The 20,406-nt window shown below is 38.0% G+C and overlaps 1 protein-coding gene across 5 annotated transcripts in view; it reads left to right on the forward strand.

The window, feature by feature from the left end:
- DZIP1 (DAZ interacting zinc finger protein 1) overlaps positions 1-20,406 on the forward strand; it is a 51,464-nt gene that overhangs the window by 6,540 nt on the left and 24,518 nt on the right. For 4 of the 5 annotated variants that reach the window (XM_007667970.4, XM_007667973.4, XM_029073360.2 and 1 more), the window contains exons 4-11: positions 3,954-4,081; positions 7,885-8,046; positions 8,732-8,869; positions 10,510-10,572; positions 15,274-15,414; positions 15,820-15,868; positions 17,861-17,917; positions 18,821-18,874. In XM_007667970.4, coding sequence (XP_007666160.1) covers positions 3,954-4,081; positions 7,885-8,046; positions 8,732-8,869; positions 10,510-10,572; positions 15,274-15,414; positions 15,820-15,868; positions 17,861-17,917; positions 18,821-18,874 — 792 coding nt within the window. The remainder of the gene's footprint in view (positions 1-3,953; positions 4,082-7,884; positions 8,047-8,731; positions 8,870-10,509; positions 10,573-15,273; positions 15,415-15,819; positions 15,869-17,860; positions 17,918-18,820; positions 18,875-20,406) is intronic. The other variant, XM_029073359.2, reaches the window with a different exon arrangement.

The following is a 20,406-nucleotide window of genomic DNA, read 5'->3' on the forward strand; positions in this document are numbered from 1 at the left end:
CAGCATTATAAGATCTTCTTGTTGCTCATGTTGGTTTTGTTGTTCTTTTGCTGAAAAGTAAACTTGAGCTGAGTGTTGGTAAGGACTGAATGAACAGGAAGATAAGGATTAGGCATTAATTAGCAGACTCCAATTTACCTTATCTCAGTCAACTTGAGTAAGGTTTCTCACACATGGGTAGGGCAGGGATAAATTATTTCAGTCCTTGTTCAAAGGGCCATTAGGTAGGAGCTACAATACCCTTTAATTCAGTTGAGATATAGGACAAATTCAGAGGACACCGATAACCTGATTTGCATAAACTGTCATCTCCTTCCTGATTTTTCTTGGCTCTCACTTTTGTATTCTTATCCGTGGATTTTCTGGCTCATTTTAAATAATCAATAGGCAGTTTATGAGTAGCTTCTAAGGTTCTCCTTAGAAAATCAGCCATATACATGGAGTGTCATCATATAGCCTTGAAAATGTCTTTGTTGTTTGCAGGCAGACCATAAATCACACAAAATAACAGGTTAGATTATTTTATTTATATTATGGAATTTAATGCTCTGTATATATTTGTGTGAAAATAACTCCAAATCAAATACTTGGTTTAATTTTAGAACTATATAGATTTTTCTTTAGTTTTTATATTTTTATAAATTTCAGAATATGATAATCATCTTAAATATATTGGAATGCATTATGATTTTTATCCCATTTTTCATCTAGATAAAGTGTAAAACTTTTTATGGGTGTAAATGTTTCATTTGCATACATTGTGCTACTGAGAAGAGAGTACATCGCTTAACATAGATTATCCCCTTCAGAAACAACATATTTTAAAGAGACCAGGCAGAGAGGTATGCCAGCTGTGGGGCATAGGTTTCTAGGAAAAGACCTGTTGACTCTATAATATTTAAGTGGTTGAATGTAAGGTATTTGAACAACAAAATACCTAACAATGTATTCTTGGTAAGTGATTTGCATTTCCCTGTCTTCTTTCTTCTCTCTAGTACTCTTCCTCCTCTCCAGTTTGTTCCCATTCTGTTTCATTGTGATTCTCTCTCTCCTCTCTTCCCTTTCCCTCCCTACACTTTTTCTTCCAAAGCCATATGTAATCCATACTCTGGGCATTTCCCATCATTTATTTCACCAGTAAGTTATTGCTGTTTTATCGAAAATGTTGTGTTACTATTCAAACCCAACAATGTAAAAGTTTTCTAGTTTGTGGTCCTAAGTTAATGTATAGTACTTTCTGTTATTTGTAAGGTTAATTGGCAGATGATTCAACATGCTTCTTAAAAAAAACACCTGCTAGATCAGAAGTACATTCAGCCCAGAATTATGTCTCCCAGCAGGGGCAGCAAGACACTTGGACACGCACTCTCATGATGTATATCTGACCAACTAAAAGCTTTCCTAACTGTCCTGCTAATTATCTTTCATAGACATCTTGACCATAAATTTCTTTGACCTCTTTTCAAAGTTTTGGTAGTTTATTCAGTCAATCATTTAGTGGCATTTATTGAGGACTTACTGTGTGCAGAGCCTTATACTAGTGCTTAGGAGAGTATAATACAGTGGAGTTCAAAGGCACAATTCCTAACCTCAGAGAGCTCACTGTGGTAGCAGATTCCCTATGCTTATCATCTGTGAATTCATTTTTCCTTTTTTTATTTAGAATCTTCTTCAAGTTAGATAGCCCCTAGTTTTTCTTTCTGGAGAATTGCAGATTTCCCTCTCCAGATTCTTCAAGCATTTTCAGGGTACTATTGTAAAGAAAATTGCATGCAAGATTGTAGATGCAGACATACCATAATTTTATGTGGTGGCATATCCAATCTTTTTGCTACATTTTCTTCCCAAATGATGCTCAACATTTATCGACTTTTCTTACTGCACTTTGGGCTCATTATTTGGGGATGCAGAGGCAGTGATTTTACGATCATTTCTTAGTTTTAACTGATAGCCCACAAACCAGCCCCATGTTGTTAGTTGGATTATTTTTCGCTTCGAGGGGAACCTTTTTAAGGGTCTTTTAAAATCTGACTGCATCAATTTGTACTAGGCCCACTTCAACCCAGTGTTATTGACCCCAGAACATTGGTGAGGCATGGTTTTCCTTTAGAGAAACTGTTGTGTTTTCCTAAATGCTCACTCTTCTTAAACTTAAATGAACAAATACAATTACTGTTATTATTACTAATACTTTTAAGATTGGGTAGCACATATGTGCTAAAAACTGTGCTAAGTACTGGGGAATACACAGTTAATCAGTTGGGACACAGTCCCTGTCCTTCATGGAGCTCACAGTCTAGAGGAGAGGGAGAACAGGTTTTACCCATTTTACAGATTAGGAAACTGACACTCAGAAAAGTTGTGATTTGCCCAAGGTCACGCAGCAAGCGACAGAGCTGGGATTAGAACCCAGGATCTCTGACTCCCAGCCCCATATTCTTTCCATTAGGTCACACCTCTCCTCTGTAGATTCTACTAAACTTTATGGAACAGAAGAGGGACACTTTGCCTGTTACATTCCTAGGATCACCTCTAGAACCCCACTTATATACGGGAATTAAATTAATGCGCCCGCCCCCTTTATTGGCCAATTGTAGTAATAAATTGTCCTAGGAGTTCCACAAATTCCCCACTTAATTATTTTTTTTTCAAAATTCTCAGCCATAATCTGGTCCCAGGGGTTGCCTTAATATACATTGTCTGTTCATATAAAATATCCTGGGCTCTTGCCCAGTTTGATCCCGTACAAAATTTGACTATGGGAAGTTGCATAATGATTACCCTGGGTAACCATTCATCCAAGTAGTTAAATTAATTTTTCCCTTTTTGGTTAATTTTTTTACCTCTAATCATTAAGTGCCTCATTTGCCAGTTTTTGTTTTGGCTAATTTTGAAGAATCTTTTGTTATTATCAGGGACATCCCTTCAAATGGTTTTTCTATTTTCATGTAAGCAGACACTCTATGGGTTTTTTTTTAAAATTTTCATTTGGGAGAATGTACCATCTTTTCAAAGGATGACTTTGTCCCCCTTGAAGATTTCTGTTATTTTGTCACTTAGCTGTGTAGCCACACAGGATTTCTGTTTGCCTGATTATTTTAAATTATTATTTTTTAATTCTGTGGCATGTTTTACTTGTACCTTTAATGTGGTGTTTTTAAACAGCCACCTAACTTCATGTAGGTTATTTTTTCCTTTAGATACTATTTTCAACCTTTTCCCAACAGAGGTTTGCACCATGAGTGCAGAAAATGTCTACCAACTTTGTTATATTTTACTTTCCCAAGTGCTTAGCACGGTGATCTGCATACTGTAAGCACTCAATAAATGTGATTGACTGATCACTCTATGAGTTTCTAAAACAAAGTACCTTTGAGGTTTTTTTGTGTGGTCTTTTCCTCTTCTTGTGATTCAAAATGCCAAGTCGCTCTTCCAGACATTCTTACTGCATCAGATTCAGTACTCAGCTATTTCTCAGAACTTAACATAGCGTAGTATCTCTCCTTCAATCAATCAGTCAGTGGAATTTGTTGAGCGCTTACAGTGTGCAGAGCACTGTACTAAGCGCTAGGGAGAGTACAATACAACAGAAATAGCAGGCACATTCCCTGCCCATAATTAGTTTAAAGTTTCTGCTGGGTTTCTAGAGCTATTTGTTTCAGAAAAGCGATTTATTCTCTCAAAAAACCATTGTACATATTGTACTGTCTGTAGTCCCCAGCTAGATTATAAACTGTTTGAGGGCAGGGATCATGTCTACTAACTATAGTACTCTCAAGTGCAGAACAGTGCTGTGCACACAGTAACTGGTGCTCAATAATACTTCTGATTGATCAATATATCCCAGTGTCTTGGAAAAATTATTGAAGCTCCCAAATGAGAGCAGTTTACTCTCTTCTCAGTGGTAAAAAGGTATTTTAAAAATTAATAATGTAAATATATTTTCTTTAAAGCAGACTTAAAGAAGAAGGCACAGACAGAAAAATTACAAAATGAAATTGATGTGTTGAAAGAACAACTACAACTCACTAAATCTCAGTTAGAGGCTGAGCAACAAGCTCACATGATCAAATTTTCTAAGGTATTAAAGCTTGATAATAACTTAATTTTTTTTAAATCCAGTAGTATATACTGCAATTTTGACATGGGCTTTTATTACACTTCACAGGTTTGGTCATATGAAGTATGTACCTACAATGAAATCTAGCATAGTGCACTGCCAAGGATAATAATAATAATGTTGGTATTTGTTAAGCGCTTACTATGTGCCAAGCACTGTTTTAAGCACGGGGAGATGCAAGGTCATCAGTTTGTCCAACTTTGGGCTCAAAGTCTCAATCCCCATTTTACAGATGGGATAACTGAGTCCCAGAGAAGTTAAGTGACTTGCCCAAAGTGACACAGCTGACAAGTGGCAGAGCCGGGATTAGAACCCCACGACCTCTAACTCCCAAGCCCGTGATCTTTCCACTAAGGCCCACTGCTTCTGATTCTACTTTCTCCTCTAAAGGATGGTTCTACTTTATTTTTTGTGTCGATTCAAGATCATATAAACTGAACTAACCTTATTCATGGACAGTGTGTAATATTCATTCACTCGTATTTATTGAGCACTTACTGTGTGCAGAGCACTGTACTAAGTGCTTGGAAAGTAAAATATGCCTGATTCCATGTCAGAAATAAAGCACTTAGTTCCCTGCAGTGTCCTCAATTTTTCTTCTTTTAGAGATGTCAAAATGAGCCTTTCTAGTACAGTGCACTGCAAGTGATAAGCACTCAATAAGTATGATTGATTGATGTACGAATCACACTGATGCCTCTTTGACTTTCTCAGATCTGGGCTTTCTTTTTGCCAACTTGACTCTCTCCACCAATTCGTCACTCATTTGCCCAGTATGAAAATGATAGGATCATTCAGTAATTTCATGGAGGTGCCAAGCTAGGTCCTGCTGAGACAAGCAGAAATATTTTATTTATAAACTGGGCATGTGAATACAGGCGTATTCATTATTAACAAATCCGAGTTATTTTTAACATTACCTTTGTCAACACGGGGGTTATTAATTGTCCACAAGAGACAGGTAAGAACCAGAAATCTAGAGATGACTACCTTTTTTCTCCCCTTTGTTATTAAACCATTTCCTCATTAAAATTCCATGATTTATACTGAAGTATGTATTTTTTCATCTGGAAAAGAAATTTTAGGAGTCCAGTTGCTGATCCTAAATTCAGGAATTTATTTATTTATAGGAATATCTTATGCATTGAATTACTTCTTACCTAATGGTCATTAGTCATAAGTTGTAAAACTGAATAAAATAATTAAGTGGTAGAGTTAGAAATAGATTCCTAGTCTCAATAGTGGCCAGTGCTGTATTCACTGTTCAACACTGCCTCCCTGAGGCTGAAGAAGGAAACTAGGTAAACTACTTAAGAGTTGTTGAATTCTTATTAAAGTATAAAAACTTTAGTTTCTAAAGCATATTATCAATCAGTGATATTTATTGAGTGCTTACTATGCTCAGAGCACTGTTCTAAGTGCTTGGGAGAGTGCATTACAACAGAATGAGCAGATGTGATCCCTGTTCATAATGTGCATACCAATTAGAGGATGAGCTTACGTACTTCAATTCAAAAGGGAGTTTTCAGGAAGAAGTTGTATGGTGGATCTGAGGACTGCATGGTTCATATGGCAGACTAAGCTGACAACAATGGTCAATCAATCATTGGTATTGAGTGCTAAATATGTGCAGAGCACTGTACTAAGTGCTTGGGAGAGTACAATACCACAGAATTAGCAGAGATGTTCTCTGCCCATAACAAGCTTACAGTATAGAAGGGGAGACAGACATTAATTTTAATCAATAATATAATATATAATTAAAGATGTGTACATAAGTGCTGTGGGGCTGGGGGTAGGGTGAATAACAAATGACCAAAGGTCACAAATCCAGATGCATAGGTGACACAGAAGGGAGAGCGAGCTGGTGATGAGGGCTTAATCAAGGAAGGAGACATGACCTTAATAATGCTGTTAATGATATGCCCTTACTGAAATGCACTGTGCCAGTTAAGTAATAATTTGCATCATCGGATTCATATGTTTATGAGCATAAAACTGGGTGATACTTTATATGTTGTCACTATATGTCCTAAAATTGGTGTTGAATTACCCAGAAAAGACATCAACCCCCATTACCAATTCCCAAACTGGATATGCCTGAATTTCTTGCCTGAAATTTCTCTTCTGCTTCCACTTGGGAAACTGAAACCATTCCTTTGGCACAACCACTCTTCTTCATTCCCCCTTCTTGCTCTTGATTGGGGCAATCGCTCTGGGGCATGATGTAAGCAACATGAATCTGAAGGTTTTGCTGCCTTTGGAGGTGACACACCTTTTTGGTGTGGCCTGGACAGGGTGATAAATATTGCCTATTTTGTCATGTTTGTGGTGAAATGAATAATTTGTATGTTCTTTTGAAAAGCTCCTAATCTTTCCTTTTTACCACTGTCAAACTTTTTAGGTGACAGTTTTGCACACCTTATCTTTGTTATATCAGGTGTCTCAATATGTTCTGCATAAATTTTTTTTAATGTCCCTGATCTCTATAGGTTTTACTTTTCAAATTTAAAAGCAAAAATTTCTGCTTGCAAGAAAAATGTGGAGTTATTCTCAATGGGTTGTTTATAATACTTCAGCTTTTGCAAACCTGCATGATTGTGTATAGGTTAGGTAATCAGACATCCAACCAGAAAATTAAGAGTGTGATTAGAGTGTGGTTGAATAGAACATGATGGAAGATTAGCGGAGCAAGGTTACTGCACATGGATGTGATTTGGCTGTGGCACAATGAGGGTTTGTGCAGGAATGCTTTTTCAGGTTCAATTCAATCAGCATCACAGGGAGCAATACTGTATGTAGTTCACAGGTATAGATATATTCCTTTCTATAGTGTAAACTTGTTCTGGGGAGGGAACATGTCTACTTACTGTCATATTATACTCTCCCAAGCGCTAAGTACAGTGCTCTGCTTCTCCTATCTCTCTGGCCGCTTATTCTCAATCTCTTTCATGGGCTCCTCCTCTGCCTCCCACCCCTAACTGTGAGTGTCCCTCAGGGTTCAGTTCTTGGTCCCCTTCTATTCTCCATCTACACCCACTCCCTCCAAGAACTCATTTGTTTACATGGCTTCCACTACCACCCCTCTGCAGATGATAACCAAATCTACATCTCCAGCCCTGATCTCTCTCCCTTCTCTGCAGTCTCGCATTTCCTCCTGCATTCAAGGCATCTGCCTACATCTCTATTTGGATGTATCCCCCTCAACTCAAACTGTACATGTCAAAAACATAAATCCTTATCTTCCCACCCAAACCCTGTCCTTCTCCTGACTTTCCCATTACTGTAGACAGCACCACCATCTTTCCTGTCTCACGAACCTAACCCTGGCATTATCTTGTAATGCTCTCATTCAACCCAGTGCCTCACTTTCCTTGTCTGTAAAATGGGGATTCATTCATTCAGTCATATTTACTGAGTGCTTACTGTGTGCAGAGCACTGTACTGAGCACTTGGGGAGAGTACAATAGAACAATATGCAGGCACATTCCTTGCCAACAAGCTTCAGTACCAGTTCTCAATCCTCCTTACAGAAACTGTATGACCTGATTATCTTGTATTTACCCCAGCATTTATTACATATTATTAAGAAGTGTATTTTCTGGAATGTGAGTGTTCTGATGTAGGAGGTAAAGTGACCTGGGTGAGGTAATACATTTGCAATGGACCTGGGAATATTTGATGTTTAACTTTAACTTTAAATTGGGCAGTATCTGAATTCCAGAGAGCCTGGAAAGTAATTTTAGATGTTTTGTTTTTTTTAGGAGTATGAAATCCAGAAAACAAGAGAGGAAGAAATTCTGAAATCATTTGATAAATGGAAAGAGGAAGAAAAAGAGAAGCTTGTAGATGAAATGGAAAAAGTTAAAGGGATGTTTATGAAAGAGTTTCAAGAATTAACAACAAAGAATTCAGAATTAGAAAATGTGAGTTAAATCTAAAATTTTCCCTTAGTCATGATTAACAAATCATTGAGGCTTTTTAAAGCTTATCTTTTCAAACTCCTTCAAAATTATCTGTAGTTCTTTGGCTACTTTATTAGAGCCTTCCTCTGGTTTAGAACCCCTTAGGACTCTGATTTTAGTTTTTTGTTCACTATCTCACTCATAAGAACCCTGGGCAGTGCTATCAGCTTCCTTGGGTTCACCTAATACCCATATTAAATGAAAGACAAACTGAATCTCCACTTCCAATAAGTGCTCCTTCTAGGGGTCATTTTGGGGTTTATTTGAGTTGAATTAAGTCATCTACTCTTCAGTACTTTGTCAGTAGGTAACACTGATAGTATAAATTATTAGAAGTTATTGTTTACTCTCAAACCCTCATTTTAGGCATTCATTTCGACTTTGTCCCAACACCAGATCTTGTACCAGAGCAGCTAACAAATAAGAAAATGGACTGATTGATGTTTCTCATCCTTCCTGAAGAAGTAATGAACAAAGACTGTAGTAGGAGTAGGATAAAGTTGTTTGAGCCCTAAATAATATCCACAGAATATATTTCATTATTCAGTACCAAAGTATTAAAATCCTTTTACAAACTTCAGAATTAAACTTTCAAGCTGTTTAAACCAGAACCATAATGTGACCTAAACTTTATTTTTTTTTAAAGCAATTATTAGAGATACAGAGGTCCAATATGCAAGTAAAATCCAATATTGGAACACTTAAAGATGCTCAAGAGTTTAATGAAGATAGACCTCAGTGTTCTCAGGACTTTCAGTATATGCTGCAACTTCTTGACAATCAGGTAGGCAACTTTTCAAAAGGTGGTAAAATTGAGCATGTAGTGGGTGATTATCGAGAGTACTGTATTCAGCATTGGGGTGAATGCACAGGTGAGAAGCAGCGTGGCGTAGTGGAAAGATCACGGGCCTGGGAGTCAGAGGACCTGGGTTCTAATTTAAGCTCTGCCATGTGTCTGTTCTGTGACCTTGGGCAAGTTACTTAACTTCTCAGTGCCTCATTTATCTCATTTGCAAAATGGGGATTCAATCCTTCTCCCTCCTACTTAGACTGTGAGCTTCTTGTGGAACAGGAACTCGATCCAACCTGACTAACTTGTATCTATCCCAGTACCCAGAACAGTACTTGGCACAGAGTCAGCACTTAAGTACCATAATTATTATTATTTATTAGATGGAAATTAGACCAGGTAATTTATCACAAAGTCATTCTCAGTGACCAGTTGTATAAAATTGATGATAACTTACAAAGTCTGTGGATATCTTTTCCTGGAAAGAGAATTAAAATCATGTTGTCCTATAAATGCAATATGGTTTCTGTTTTAAGAGATCACTTTAGGCTTATAATAAATCGATGGTGTCATAAATTCTAAGAATATTTATTAAATGAATCTTTAATAACTAAATACAGGTTCTCAGTACTATAGATATACACAGTCGGTTGTCCTGAAATGTGGAGATTCGAAGCCCTACATAAATGCAGTCAGTTTGCTTGTAATGTGGAACTTGTACCCATGACCAAGCATTAAAGAAAACGGGTGTTAGAATATGCACAACCGTTTCATCCATCCTTTTCAGCACATTATTTCCATTCAGATTCATGTTGTCAGGTAAACATTCCCTAACCCTATCAAAGCCAAAATGTCTAGTGAAAACTGTCAAGTCTGCCATTTTCACGTAGTTCCCGTATGCATTTTGGTTAGAAAGTAGTTGGGGAATTAGGGAACATTCGTCCAACCGTGTAAACCAGTTTGGATATCAGAGAAGCATCATGGTCTAGTGGAGAAATCATGGTCCTAGGAGTTGGCAAACCTGGGTTCTAATTCTGGCTCTGCCACTTGCCTGCTGTATGACCCTGGGCAAGTCACTTGACAGTCTCCTCTTCTGTAAAATGTAGATTCATTGTGTGTTCTCCCTCCTTCTTAGCTGGAAGCCCCATGTGTGACAGAGACTGTGTCTGACCTGATTATCTTGTATATAACCCAGTGCTTCTATCTACTGTACTTGGTGTAAAGTAAGCGTTTGCAAATACCACCATTATTATGTTTTATAGCTTGCCACTTTGTCATAAGAAATGGTTGGTGTACCGATTCTTGGTGTCATTTCCGGTGAGAACTACAGTGTGAGTTTTCCTTAATGTGGAGTTTTGCAAGGAAGCGGTCCCTGTATAATAGATGCATGGGGGAGTGTGGGTGTGACTGTGTATATTGAAAACATTCACTGAAGGACTTTCACATATACTGTGTGAAAATCATTCAGTGATCATTTTCAGTCATTATTTCTTCTGTACTTCTTTGGAGAGGAGGGAAGATGCAAAAATATGCACTCAGATGTAGTTTTGCTCTGAACTGCACAGTGGATTTTGAGTATGTTGGATTTTAAATTCATGAAATTGAGGCATACTGAAGTTTTAATTTTTACGTAGGAAATCAAGTGGAATTCTAGAGTACAAGCCCTTCATGAAGAACATAAAAAAGAAAAGGGCCAGGTAAGTTACAAAACAGTACGTCTAGAATGTTTTTAAGCAAATGAAATTTGTAGTGAAAATTGTCAAGTCTGCCATTACACATAGTTCCAGTACGTATTTTGGTTAGAAACTAATTGGGGATTTAGGGAACATTTGTGCAACCATGTAAACCAGTTTGGATAGCGGAGAAGCATCATGGTCTCGTGGAAAAGTCATGGTCCTAGGAGTCACCTAGGAATTATTTGATTTTCTTAAAACATTATTAGCATTATTTGATTTTCTTCATAATGAATACAAAATAACTGGTATTTCCTAAGCATGTACTATGTGCAAGCATATTTCTAAGCACTAGCAAGATTCAGTGCACAGATACACAGATGCTGTGTGTCTCAATCTAAGAGAAAGAAAGAAGAGGGATTTACTCCCCATTTTACAGATGAGGAAATTGAGGCACAGAAAAGTTACAAGACTTGCCCAAGGGAACAGAGAAGTTATATGTCCATAGCCACCCCAGCTCCTCACTGTACAGAGCCATGGAAGAAGGCTCCAGGAAGGGCAGGAGCCGGACTCACTGGAATGCCTCGTCTCCCTTATCTCTGGCTCTAACCCCTAGTCTTTTGGCTGGCTATGACGTAGTTTAAACCACTTAGCCAACGGATGATGCGGTGACATACTGCACAGCTTATCATCTCGTCTTGATGGACTTGGCCAGGAAAACAGGTCCTATTTCAAAATGACGGTAATCCTTTGTGGAACCCGTCTATCTTCTGATGCTTGTAGCAAACCAGTCTTTGGTGAACCACAGGGTTAACCACAGCTTCAGAAGGTCAAAGATTAAAGTCTGCTTTCCATTGGCAGCAGAGACAGCAGAGTGAGGACGAAATGAATAAGATTCAAATGGATAATAGTGAAGCAGCCATGGCCTAGTGGAAAGAGTACAGACCCGGGAGCATCACTCTCTGTCCTCCACTTTCAGTTAAAGGAAGTATCATCATGATCCCCCCCCCCCCTTCTCCATCAGGCTGAGGAGGGAAGCGCTCCCTTCCCTTCTCATATTTTATGTTCATTAGGAGAGAATCAGGGATATTATCAGACTTGATTTTTTAATGCTTAGAGTAGGTTCCTTTTGGCATCTACCTACTACTTCAGGCATGAAGCTTTTGTCTTGGTATCCCCTCACTTTTATTTTTCCCTTAAAAAGAAAAGTAGTGGCCAAAGGCAAGACCTGCCACTTGCCTGCTGTGTTATTTTTGGCAAATTATGTAATGTCTCGATGCCTCAACTTCTTCTTCTGTAAAATGGACATTAAATACCCATTCTCCTCCCACTTAGACTGTGAGCCCTATTTAAGAACAGACTGTGTCCTTTCTGATTGTATGGAATCTAATTCTGTGTTTAGCACAGTGATTGGCAGAGTATGTGCTTTACAAATATTAATATTGTTAATATTATTGTTACTAGTAAGCCTAATTCCACTTGAGTTATCACTTCGCAATCTACTTTTACTTGTATTCTCTACCTGTTATTTACCATTTCTAATGTAGTTATATTTTGGGGAGGATGACATTTGTTAAACATTTATTTTGAAGACTATGTTATAAAACCATTATGGCATGGCTCAGTGGAAAGAGCGCGGGCTTGGGAGTCAGAGGTCACAGGTTCTAATCCCGGCTCTGCCGCTGGTCAGCTGTGTGACCTTGGGCAAGACACTTCTCTGTGCCTCAGTTACCTCATTTGTCAAATGGGGATTAAACCTGTGAGCACCACGTGGGACAACCTGATCACCTTGTATCCCCCAGCGTTTAGAACAGTGCTTTGCACATAGTAAGCACTTAACAAATACCACAATTTATTTTATTTTTTAATTTTTTTCAACTCTTAATTGCATATTAGTCCATACATGGAGAAGCAGAGTGGAGTAATGGAAAGAGCAGTGGCCTGGGTGTCAGAAGGACCTTGGCAATATTCTACATCTGCCACTTGTCTAGTGTGTGACCTTGGGCAAGTCACATCACTTCTCTGTGCCTCAATTACTTCAGCTATAAAATGGAGATTAAGACTGTGAGCCCCATTTGGTACAGGGACTGTGTCCAACCTGTTTAGCTTGTATCTACCCCTGCGCTTAGTTCAGTGCCTGGCACATAGTAAGCACTTAACAAATACCATAAAAAAAACCCCAAACACAAAAAAATTATTTTTGTGAAGTAAGCAAATATATACGGAGCTGTCCTGGGATCAGGCACCTAAGAATCCAAACATTAACTAAGAATAGGTTTGCTATTCTATTAAAATTATAAATATTATAAATGTAGTGTAAAATGTGGGATGGCTTTATTCTAAAGTGCTCTAAATTACTATTAATATTTTAATCTTCATATCACTTACCTATCCGGCAGGTCACAGTGTTGTTTGCTACTGTTGTAGTTTCCAGAGCTATTATCTTTTGCCACCCCACACTGCCCCCCATTCAACTGGGCACTGGTGACCGAGCCAAAGAGTGTGGATGGCTCAGTGCCAACCATCACCACCACTGCAACAATTCAAGCATTCATCCTGCTGGTAATAGGACATAACTGTCCCCTCTTTTTTTTATGGTATTTAGTGCTTACTAGACGCTAAGCACTGGAATAGATACAAGCTAATCAGGTTGGACACAGTCCATGTCTCACATAGTGCTCACAGTCTTAATTCCATTTTGCAGATGAGGCAACTGAGGCACAGAGAAGTTAAGTGACTTGCCCAAGATCACAGAGTAGAAAAGTGGCGGAGTTGGGTTTAGAATCCAGGTCTTGCTAACTCCCAAGTCCGTACTCTATTCAGTAAGCTATAATGCTTCTTCTTTGCCATAACCTTTGAGGTCTGAGCAGTGCTCATGCAAATGGACAGGGATCAGAAAGGTATATTAGTGTTTTCATGGGCACACTTTGCAAATATGTCAAAGACACCTGCATTTATGATGCAGTCTCACCATCACCAATTTCACCTTCTGACAGAGGGACTACTTCCATCATGAAGTCGGAAGCATAGTGTTATAGTTGGCATTTCAAAAAAAAAAATTCTAGTTCATCCTTCCTCAGAAAACCCCCAACCGTGTTCCTCCCAGATATGGAAATAGCAGTGTTTTCTCAACTGGAAAATATATATTTTTGTTGTTTTACAAAAGAGAGAAAGAAAAGAGCAAATTACTAGTATAAAACTTTCCAGATTATGTGTGCCTTAGTCATAACACAGGCTTCCCCAAGCTTCATGAATCAGAGAGCTGCAACAGAATATTGCCAAGAGCCATAGATTCCCAAATTCCTTTAATCAGAACAAAAAGCAAGGGTTAGAAAGTGGGGTGGAGTTGGGGGCCCAAGGCAAGTGGCAGAGAACAGCTGATATTCTTGGGGCTAAGGGTGGAGCCAGAGGCCATTACCTCTCGCAGCCCAGGCTTCTGTGGACAATGGACGCACCACCACAAGAAAGGGCTGGAGCAGTCATGCCCTAGAGCCTGCTGGAGCAGGGAAATAATAGTAAAGCGGATATTACTTTAGCTTTTTATGTGAGCCACAAAGGAAGGAAAGAGCCACATAGAACTCAAGACCTGCCATTTGACGGTCCCTGCTGTAGTGCATAAGGAAGGACAGGCAAGAGATTTTTCTAATGCTAGAATATGCCGTCTTTCAGTATAACAACTTACCTCATTTAAAAATAACATGTATTTTCCTTTATTAAAAAAATCAAACAAGGAGGTGTATTCTGGCAACCTAATTGATGTCCATTAATTATTCCACATGGATGATGCCAACTGTTCCTATAAAGCACATACTGTGTTCCTTTGTTTTGGGGAACTTGATTTTGCCAACTTTTTATTGCGCTATTCAGAGTCTTTGGCAATACGATCACTGCTGTGGTTCTAAAGTCTAATGCTCAGGCTTGCTTCTGAGCACTAACTCCCCTTGGAAACGAGATAGGCCTCTCTGATTTGGTTTAGGTAATTTGATGGACTAGCAATATTTTCTTCAGTGAATTGTGCCAAGTTGCTCTTAAGGATGATATGTCAATTGCCATAACCTTTTTAGATTCTGTATTGATATTTAATGTGGTAATGTGTTGCTTCTATTCAAAACGAATCAGTATGTTATGCCAGGATGCTCTAAGGATAACGTGTAATTGCCATAACCTTTATAGATACTGTATTTATACTTATAAATATTTACATTAAGGTGGTGATCTGTTATATTCAAAGCTAATAAGTTAAAATGTTGATGAATTTTCAATGTGGTTACATTATATTACCAATCATATGTTTTAGGGAATAATGTCATTTGCCTTAGAGGGTTTTGTGGAAACTAGCCAGATTACAAATTTCATCATACTTTTAATTCTGTTCATGTTGTACTTTAGAACCCCTGTCATAAATGCAACAATAAATTAATTCATACCACTATCATGAAAAATACCCCAAACCGTTTAGAAACTTAAATGAGAACTCTGGGGTTTGTGGGGAGCCATCTGATGGCCAGAGTAGATGCCCCCCATCTTTCCTACACAGTAGGAGACCCCACTCCCTCTTGCTTCACCTTCCCCCACCCCATGGTGAAGAGGGTAAAACCCTTTTAACCACTGAAAGTCCTTTCGGTGAAGATTTGGAAATTCAGCACAGGCCATATTTAAAGGATTTAAAATAAAAAGAAGTTTCGTATGATATTAAAGAAGATTATACTTTACCCTCTTTTTCAGCTCCTGTCACATATAGAAAAACTACAAGCATCAACTATAGTAGACCTAAATGCGAGCAATGTTTTCTATAAGAAAAGGATAGAGGAACTAGGGCAGAGACTTCAAGAACAAAATGAATTGATTATTACTCAGAAAAAACAGGTATTGGGAGTCATTTGTCAGTTGTTATTGACAAAAATAATTTGCATGTGCAAATATGCTGTTTTTAATTTGAAAATATTTTGTAGAGTGCAAAGCAAGACAGAAGTTACATTTCTTTGATATTTGGATCAGCATAGTGTGAAGGCACATTTTTAACTTTTTTCATTCGTAATTGGGTTTGTAGCTAAATTAGTTCCTGGAAATTAAGAAAATGATGAAAGAATAAATCCAGCATTATTCATTTAGGGATTTTTTTTTAAACTTGAATCTTCTCTCTAGCAGTAGTAAATAATTTCTGTCATGGTTTGTAGAATTCAATGAAAATATGCACAGGGACAAATACTACTATCACACTACCCATTTCTAATTTTGTGTATCATCTCTAGTTATTTTTCTTCATTTCAGATTAAGGCATTTTCCAGTAAAGCATTGAAAAGCAACAGAGGACAGAATGGTAAGTAAAACTATATCAAAATGCTGGGTGTACTTCTTCCCATTCACCTTTCAGTTGCATTGGCTCATTTGGACTACGCACATAATAAGGATGGGGCTTCAAAGAGAGGAGGAAGTCTGGGGATGGGATAGGAAGAGGGCTCCTGCTCTGTCACTTATCTGCCCTGTGAACTTGGTCAAGTCCCTAAACTTCTCTGGGCCTCAGTTACCTCATCTGTAAAATGGAGAATAAGACTCTGAGCCCCATGTGGGATATGGTCTGTGTCCAACCTGATTACTTTGTTTCTATACCAGCGCTTTGAATAATGTGTGGCACACAGTAAGCACATAATGAATACCTTAAAAAATAAAAAGGGGGATGTAAGAGAGAGTTTTGAGTGTGGCACTGAGGAGAAGGGTGGGCAAGCCCTACCAGTAGTAGCTTCAAATATGTGGGAGGACTGAGTGGGGGGTGGGAGCCAGAAGCAGAGAGGGGTTACATACGAGGATGAAGGAAAATCCATAATTCAGAAATATTGAGTGGTATCACTTGATCAAAAAAGTGAATTTTGTCAAACTTGTGTGGAACCTAAGCCATTAGGGTGCCAGCTACCAGGGTTGGGAGCCAGAGCTCTTCAAGGTAGTGCATTGTCAAGGCAATCACATATTCTTGGTTTTGCCTGGAGGGAATGGACATGAAGTTTCTCCAGTCTCTAGGGAGCTCTGGGCCTGTCAAGTGATACTTTTAGTCTTTTTACAGTTTGGGGTTTTAAGTACCTTTACCTTTATTATGCTGATTTATTGCTTATGGAGAATGATGTTTGCTTAAGAACATTTGGGATAGCACAAAAACACATGGAGGTGCTTAGTAAATGTTTGATAATCTTGATTATTGAACAAGGAGTAAGTTTGTTAGACTAATTTTAGGAAGCATTTATATTAGCATTCCTAAACTGTGTTTGCAGTAAAAGGTAAATATCGTAAAGGATTAATTATTCATTCCTGTGTTTGTTTTTCTTTGGTGTGATTAGTATCATTACTCTGCTTGGAGATCCCTGAAATAATTGATGAAATTGAGCCATGCTTGTCAAGTTTAAAACTATTTTTAAGTGCTTTACCTCCAAGGACATTTACATTTACTTTAAAGATTGGCTACGGTAGTGGCCTAATATGTCTTTAAAAAATTGCCATAACCTATCTGTGCAACATTGTCTCAAAGCAGAAGAGAGTGGTGATGAACTTTCTGTGGATATTGCTTGTAATTTTAAAGTTGTTTCCTCTGGATTTTCCCCAGGGCTGTTGTTTCATGAGAAATGTCTCTGAGAATAAATTTTACAACACTTTTAAAATTGCATCTTCTCATCCTGTCTTCTAGCTTGTTCCCATTTGTGGGTAACAGAGTGGCAATGGCTGTACATTGTCCACGATTGGAAAATTTCTCCATTCCATTATTTTTACAGTAGATTTGAGATTAAATTTTTTTTCAGTTTTCCCAGTCAACCCTGTTCTTTCTAAAATCCCACACTATTTGGTTACGCATTTTATTTTAGCTAGCTATTTAGTAGTAGCATTAAGCAAATACTGTGTACAAAGCACTTTAATGTAAGTGCTAGGAAAAAATACACACTTGAGAATTAAACAGGTTTCCTGGCCCTCAAGGGACTCACAATCTAAAAAGCATAAAAAAAAACCCACCTATCTAGCAAATAATTTCAACTCATTGTTCTACTTACTTTCTTCTGTAAGTTAATCACCTATGGAAGTAAACCAAAAGAACTTGAAATAGCCTGAATGAGTTAATGCCACTTCTCGTTATGACTTACTTTTTTCAGAGGAGCGTATAACTGGGTAACTTCAGGCAACTGTTAGCCCAAAAACTGAAGGTTTGGTCGTTTCAATTGTTAAAATTTTAAATATAATATTTCCCTTCATCTTTTCTTAATAATTTTCAGTGCTACGACTTTAATTTTTCCTTGAATAAACCCTGCTAATCATACATCTTTTGCTCTTCCAGTGAGTCTTTCTACGTGGCAAACTTTAGAAGCCAAATCTAGTACGCCATCCTTGCATAGTAAGTTCTACAATAGACTCAGTGTTTTACATGTATGCTAACCCAACACATAGTCTACTCAATTATTTACTTTGGAAAAATTCCTATGGGAACAAAACACATTTTGGAGATTACATTTTGATTTATTTTGCTATTCTTCCTACATTTGACTTTGTTTTAAAAGACATTTTTCAAGTTAGTTGACGAGGGGAAGTAGCCTGGCCTAGTGGAAAGAGCATAGTTGGGAGTCAGAAGACCTCAGTTGTAATCCCGGCTCCACCATGTACCTGCTATGTGACCTTGAGCAAATCACTTAACTTCTCTATGCCTCAGTTCCCTCATATGCAGAATGGGGATTCCATGGCTGTTCTCCTTCCTACTTAAATGGAGAGGCCTGTGTGGGACATGATTATCTTGTTACCTACCCCAGCGCTTAGTACAGTGCTCGGCTCATAGTAAGCACTTAACAAATACTATTATTATTGTTATTATGTGGGGAATGAAGGGGAATACATGGGAGCCAGGGGAAACTATTTTTAAAGTTGAGATTGGGGAAAAGTATAAAAAGGATTTAGGAGTTGGAGGAGGGGTTATTACCTGATTGCTAGGCAGAATTGCTAAGAAGGTGCTCTTTTACTTCTGCGCAAGTGTAATTATGTTCCCTACCAAGTTCTACCAAGGTATCGGGAGGGAACCAGAAAATTCTGACTTGAAGGCTTAGGTTTGATCCTGCCTAGAAACAGAGGGGTGGGAGATCTCACATATAAGATTTAAAATTTAGAAAGTTACTTTCTATTAGCTGTGAAAATGAAATTATCATCAAACAGAATGCTATTTGTAGTCTGATTTGAAGACTACTATATTCCTATTCCAGTCCTCCTTTAGATTTGATTATAAAATGCTTTGTGTTTTATGCTGTTTCAGTTAATGCCCCAGCACCTCAGGCTTTGGACCCAAAATCAAGTCCAACAGTGCCTGGTAAGTCTCAGTAATCAACACATTATTTTATGTGAAGTTACCACAGAATTGGATCAATTATTAACCAAAAGAGCTTCAGTGAGGGTAATTAAGATGGAATAGAAAACATTTTAATGATAATAGTTAAGTCAATGAAACTGTAATATCTATGTGACCTTATTCTAAAAATGTGTAATAAACACTTACAGTGTGAAATCACATGTTGATGGTGATTTCGAATGAGCCTTTCCATGTGTTCCTTTTATATGCTGTTATTAAACCTGTTGGAAAAATGTATATTAGGATAAGAAAAGTTAGACCTACTAATCCTAAACCAAACTAACATGGAGCAGCTCATTTGTTTCTTTATCTCTGAATAGGCTGCAAGCCATTTAGCATTTCAGTTGTAAAATAAGCAATGGCATTCTTGGGTAGGACCAGTGGTCTTCTCCAGCCTATCATTCTATCTTCCTTGGTGGCATCAGAATTCCTATAGGTTAAGGATGGAAAGTTTAGCATCCCTAAGTTTCCCTCTAGTAACTCATCCTGGATGTGTCATACTCTTGATTCAGTTGAACCAACTACTATTTTCAGCATGCACAACTTCCTATGATCATGAATTCTGTTGGCTTACACCTGCTGTGTGAGAATGTTTGTTTTAAACTTACCACCTTCAAGCTTCAGTGGGTACCCGCCCTGGGCCTGTTGTTGTGGGATTTTGTGAACTGCAATTCCATGTTCACCCTAGTCCATAACCTTTATGATTACTCAGGAATTTTCAGCAATTAATCTAAAGAAGCCATTGAGCCATGGGTATCATGAAGAAGGTTGGAACACAAATGAATCCATTGCTAACAGACCATTCTCTGACTGTCCACTAAGGACTTTTTCCAGAATGATGATTTTTATTATGGGTAGACCCATTATGCCTTTCCTATATTTTTAAGAGAAAAGATATTCAGGAGGAGAGGACCTCCTGTTCTCCCTTTAGCCCAGATTTACCCTTAAGAAAAGAGACGGTGCTGATTGCTTCTGGAAGCTACAGTTTTTGCTTCATGGCAGTGACGTGAAGTAGGACTTTCATCTCACCCAGAACCATGCTTGTCTCATCAACCTGAGTTCATGCCACCTTAGCTCCACGCAGCATGGACAAGCTTTTGGAGCTAATTGATTATTGGAGAATTTCTTATCATACTCTATTTTTGATAGGCCATTTTATAGTTTTTAAAGTTCCTATGAAAGAAAATACTTTAGTTTTTTAGAGTGTAAATGGTAGGTTTTTAAAAATTCTGCCCCAAAATTCCTCCAAAGGATATTAAATGGCAGGGATAGCTAATATATAATTAGTGGTAAGAGTATTTATGAAGCACTTACTGTGTGCAGAGCACTGTACTAAGTTCTGGGACAGAATACACCAGTGAGAATTGAACATAGTCCCTGTCCTACATGGGGCTCACAATCTAAAAGATAATTCTGTCTCTTTCTTTGCAAATAGAGGTCAAATTCAGTATTCTAGGTTAAAGTCCACTATATCAATCAATCTATCCATGACT

This window comes from Ornithorhynchus anatinus, chromosome 10, assembly GCF_004115215.2.
Source record: "Ornithorhynchus anatinus isolate Pmale09 chromosome 10, mOrnAna1.pri.v4, whole genome shotgun sequence".
In the NCBI taxonomy this organism is placed as follows: domain Eukaryota; kingdom Metazoa; phylum Chordata; class Mammalia; order Monotremata; family Ornithorhynchidae; genus Ornithorhynchus; species Ornithorhynchus anatinus.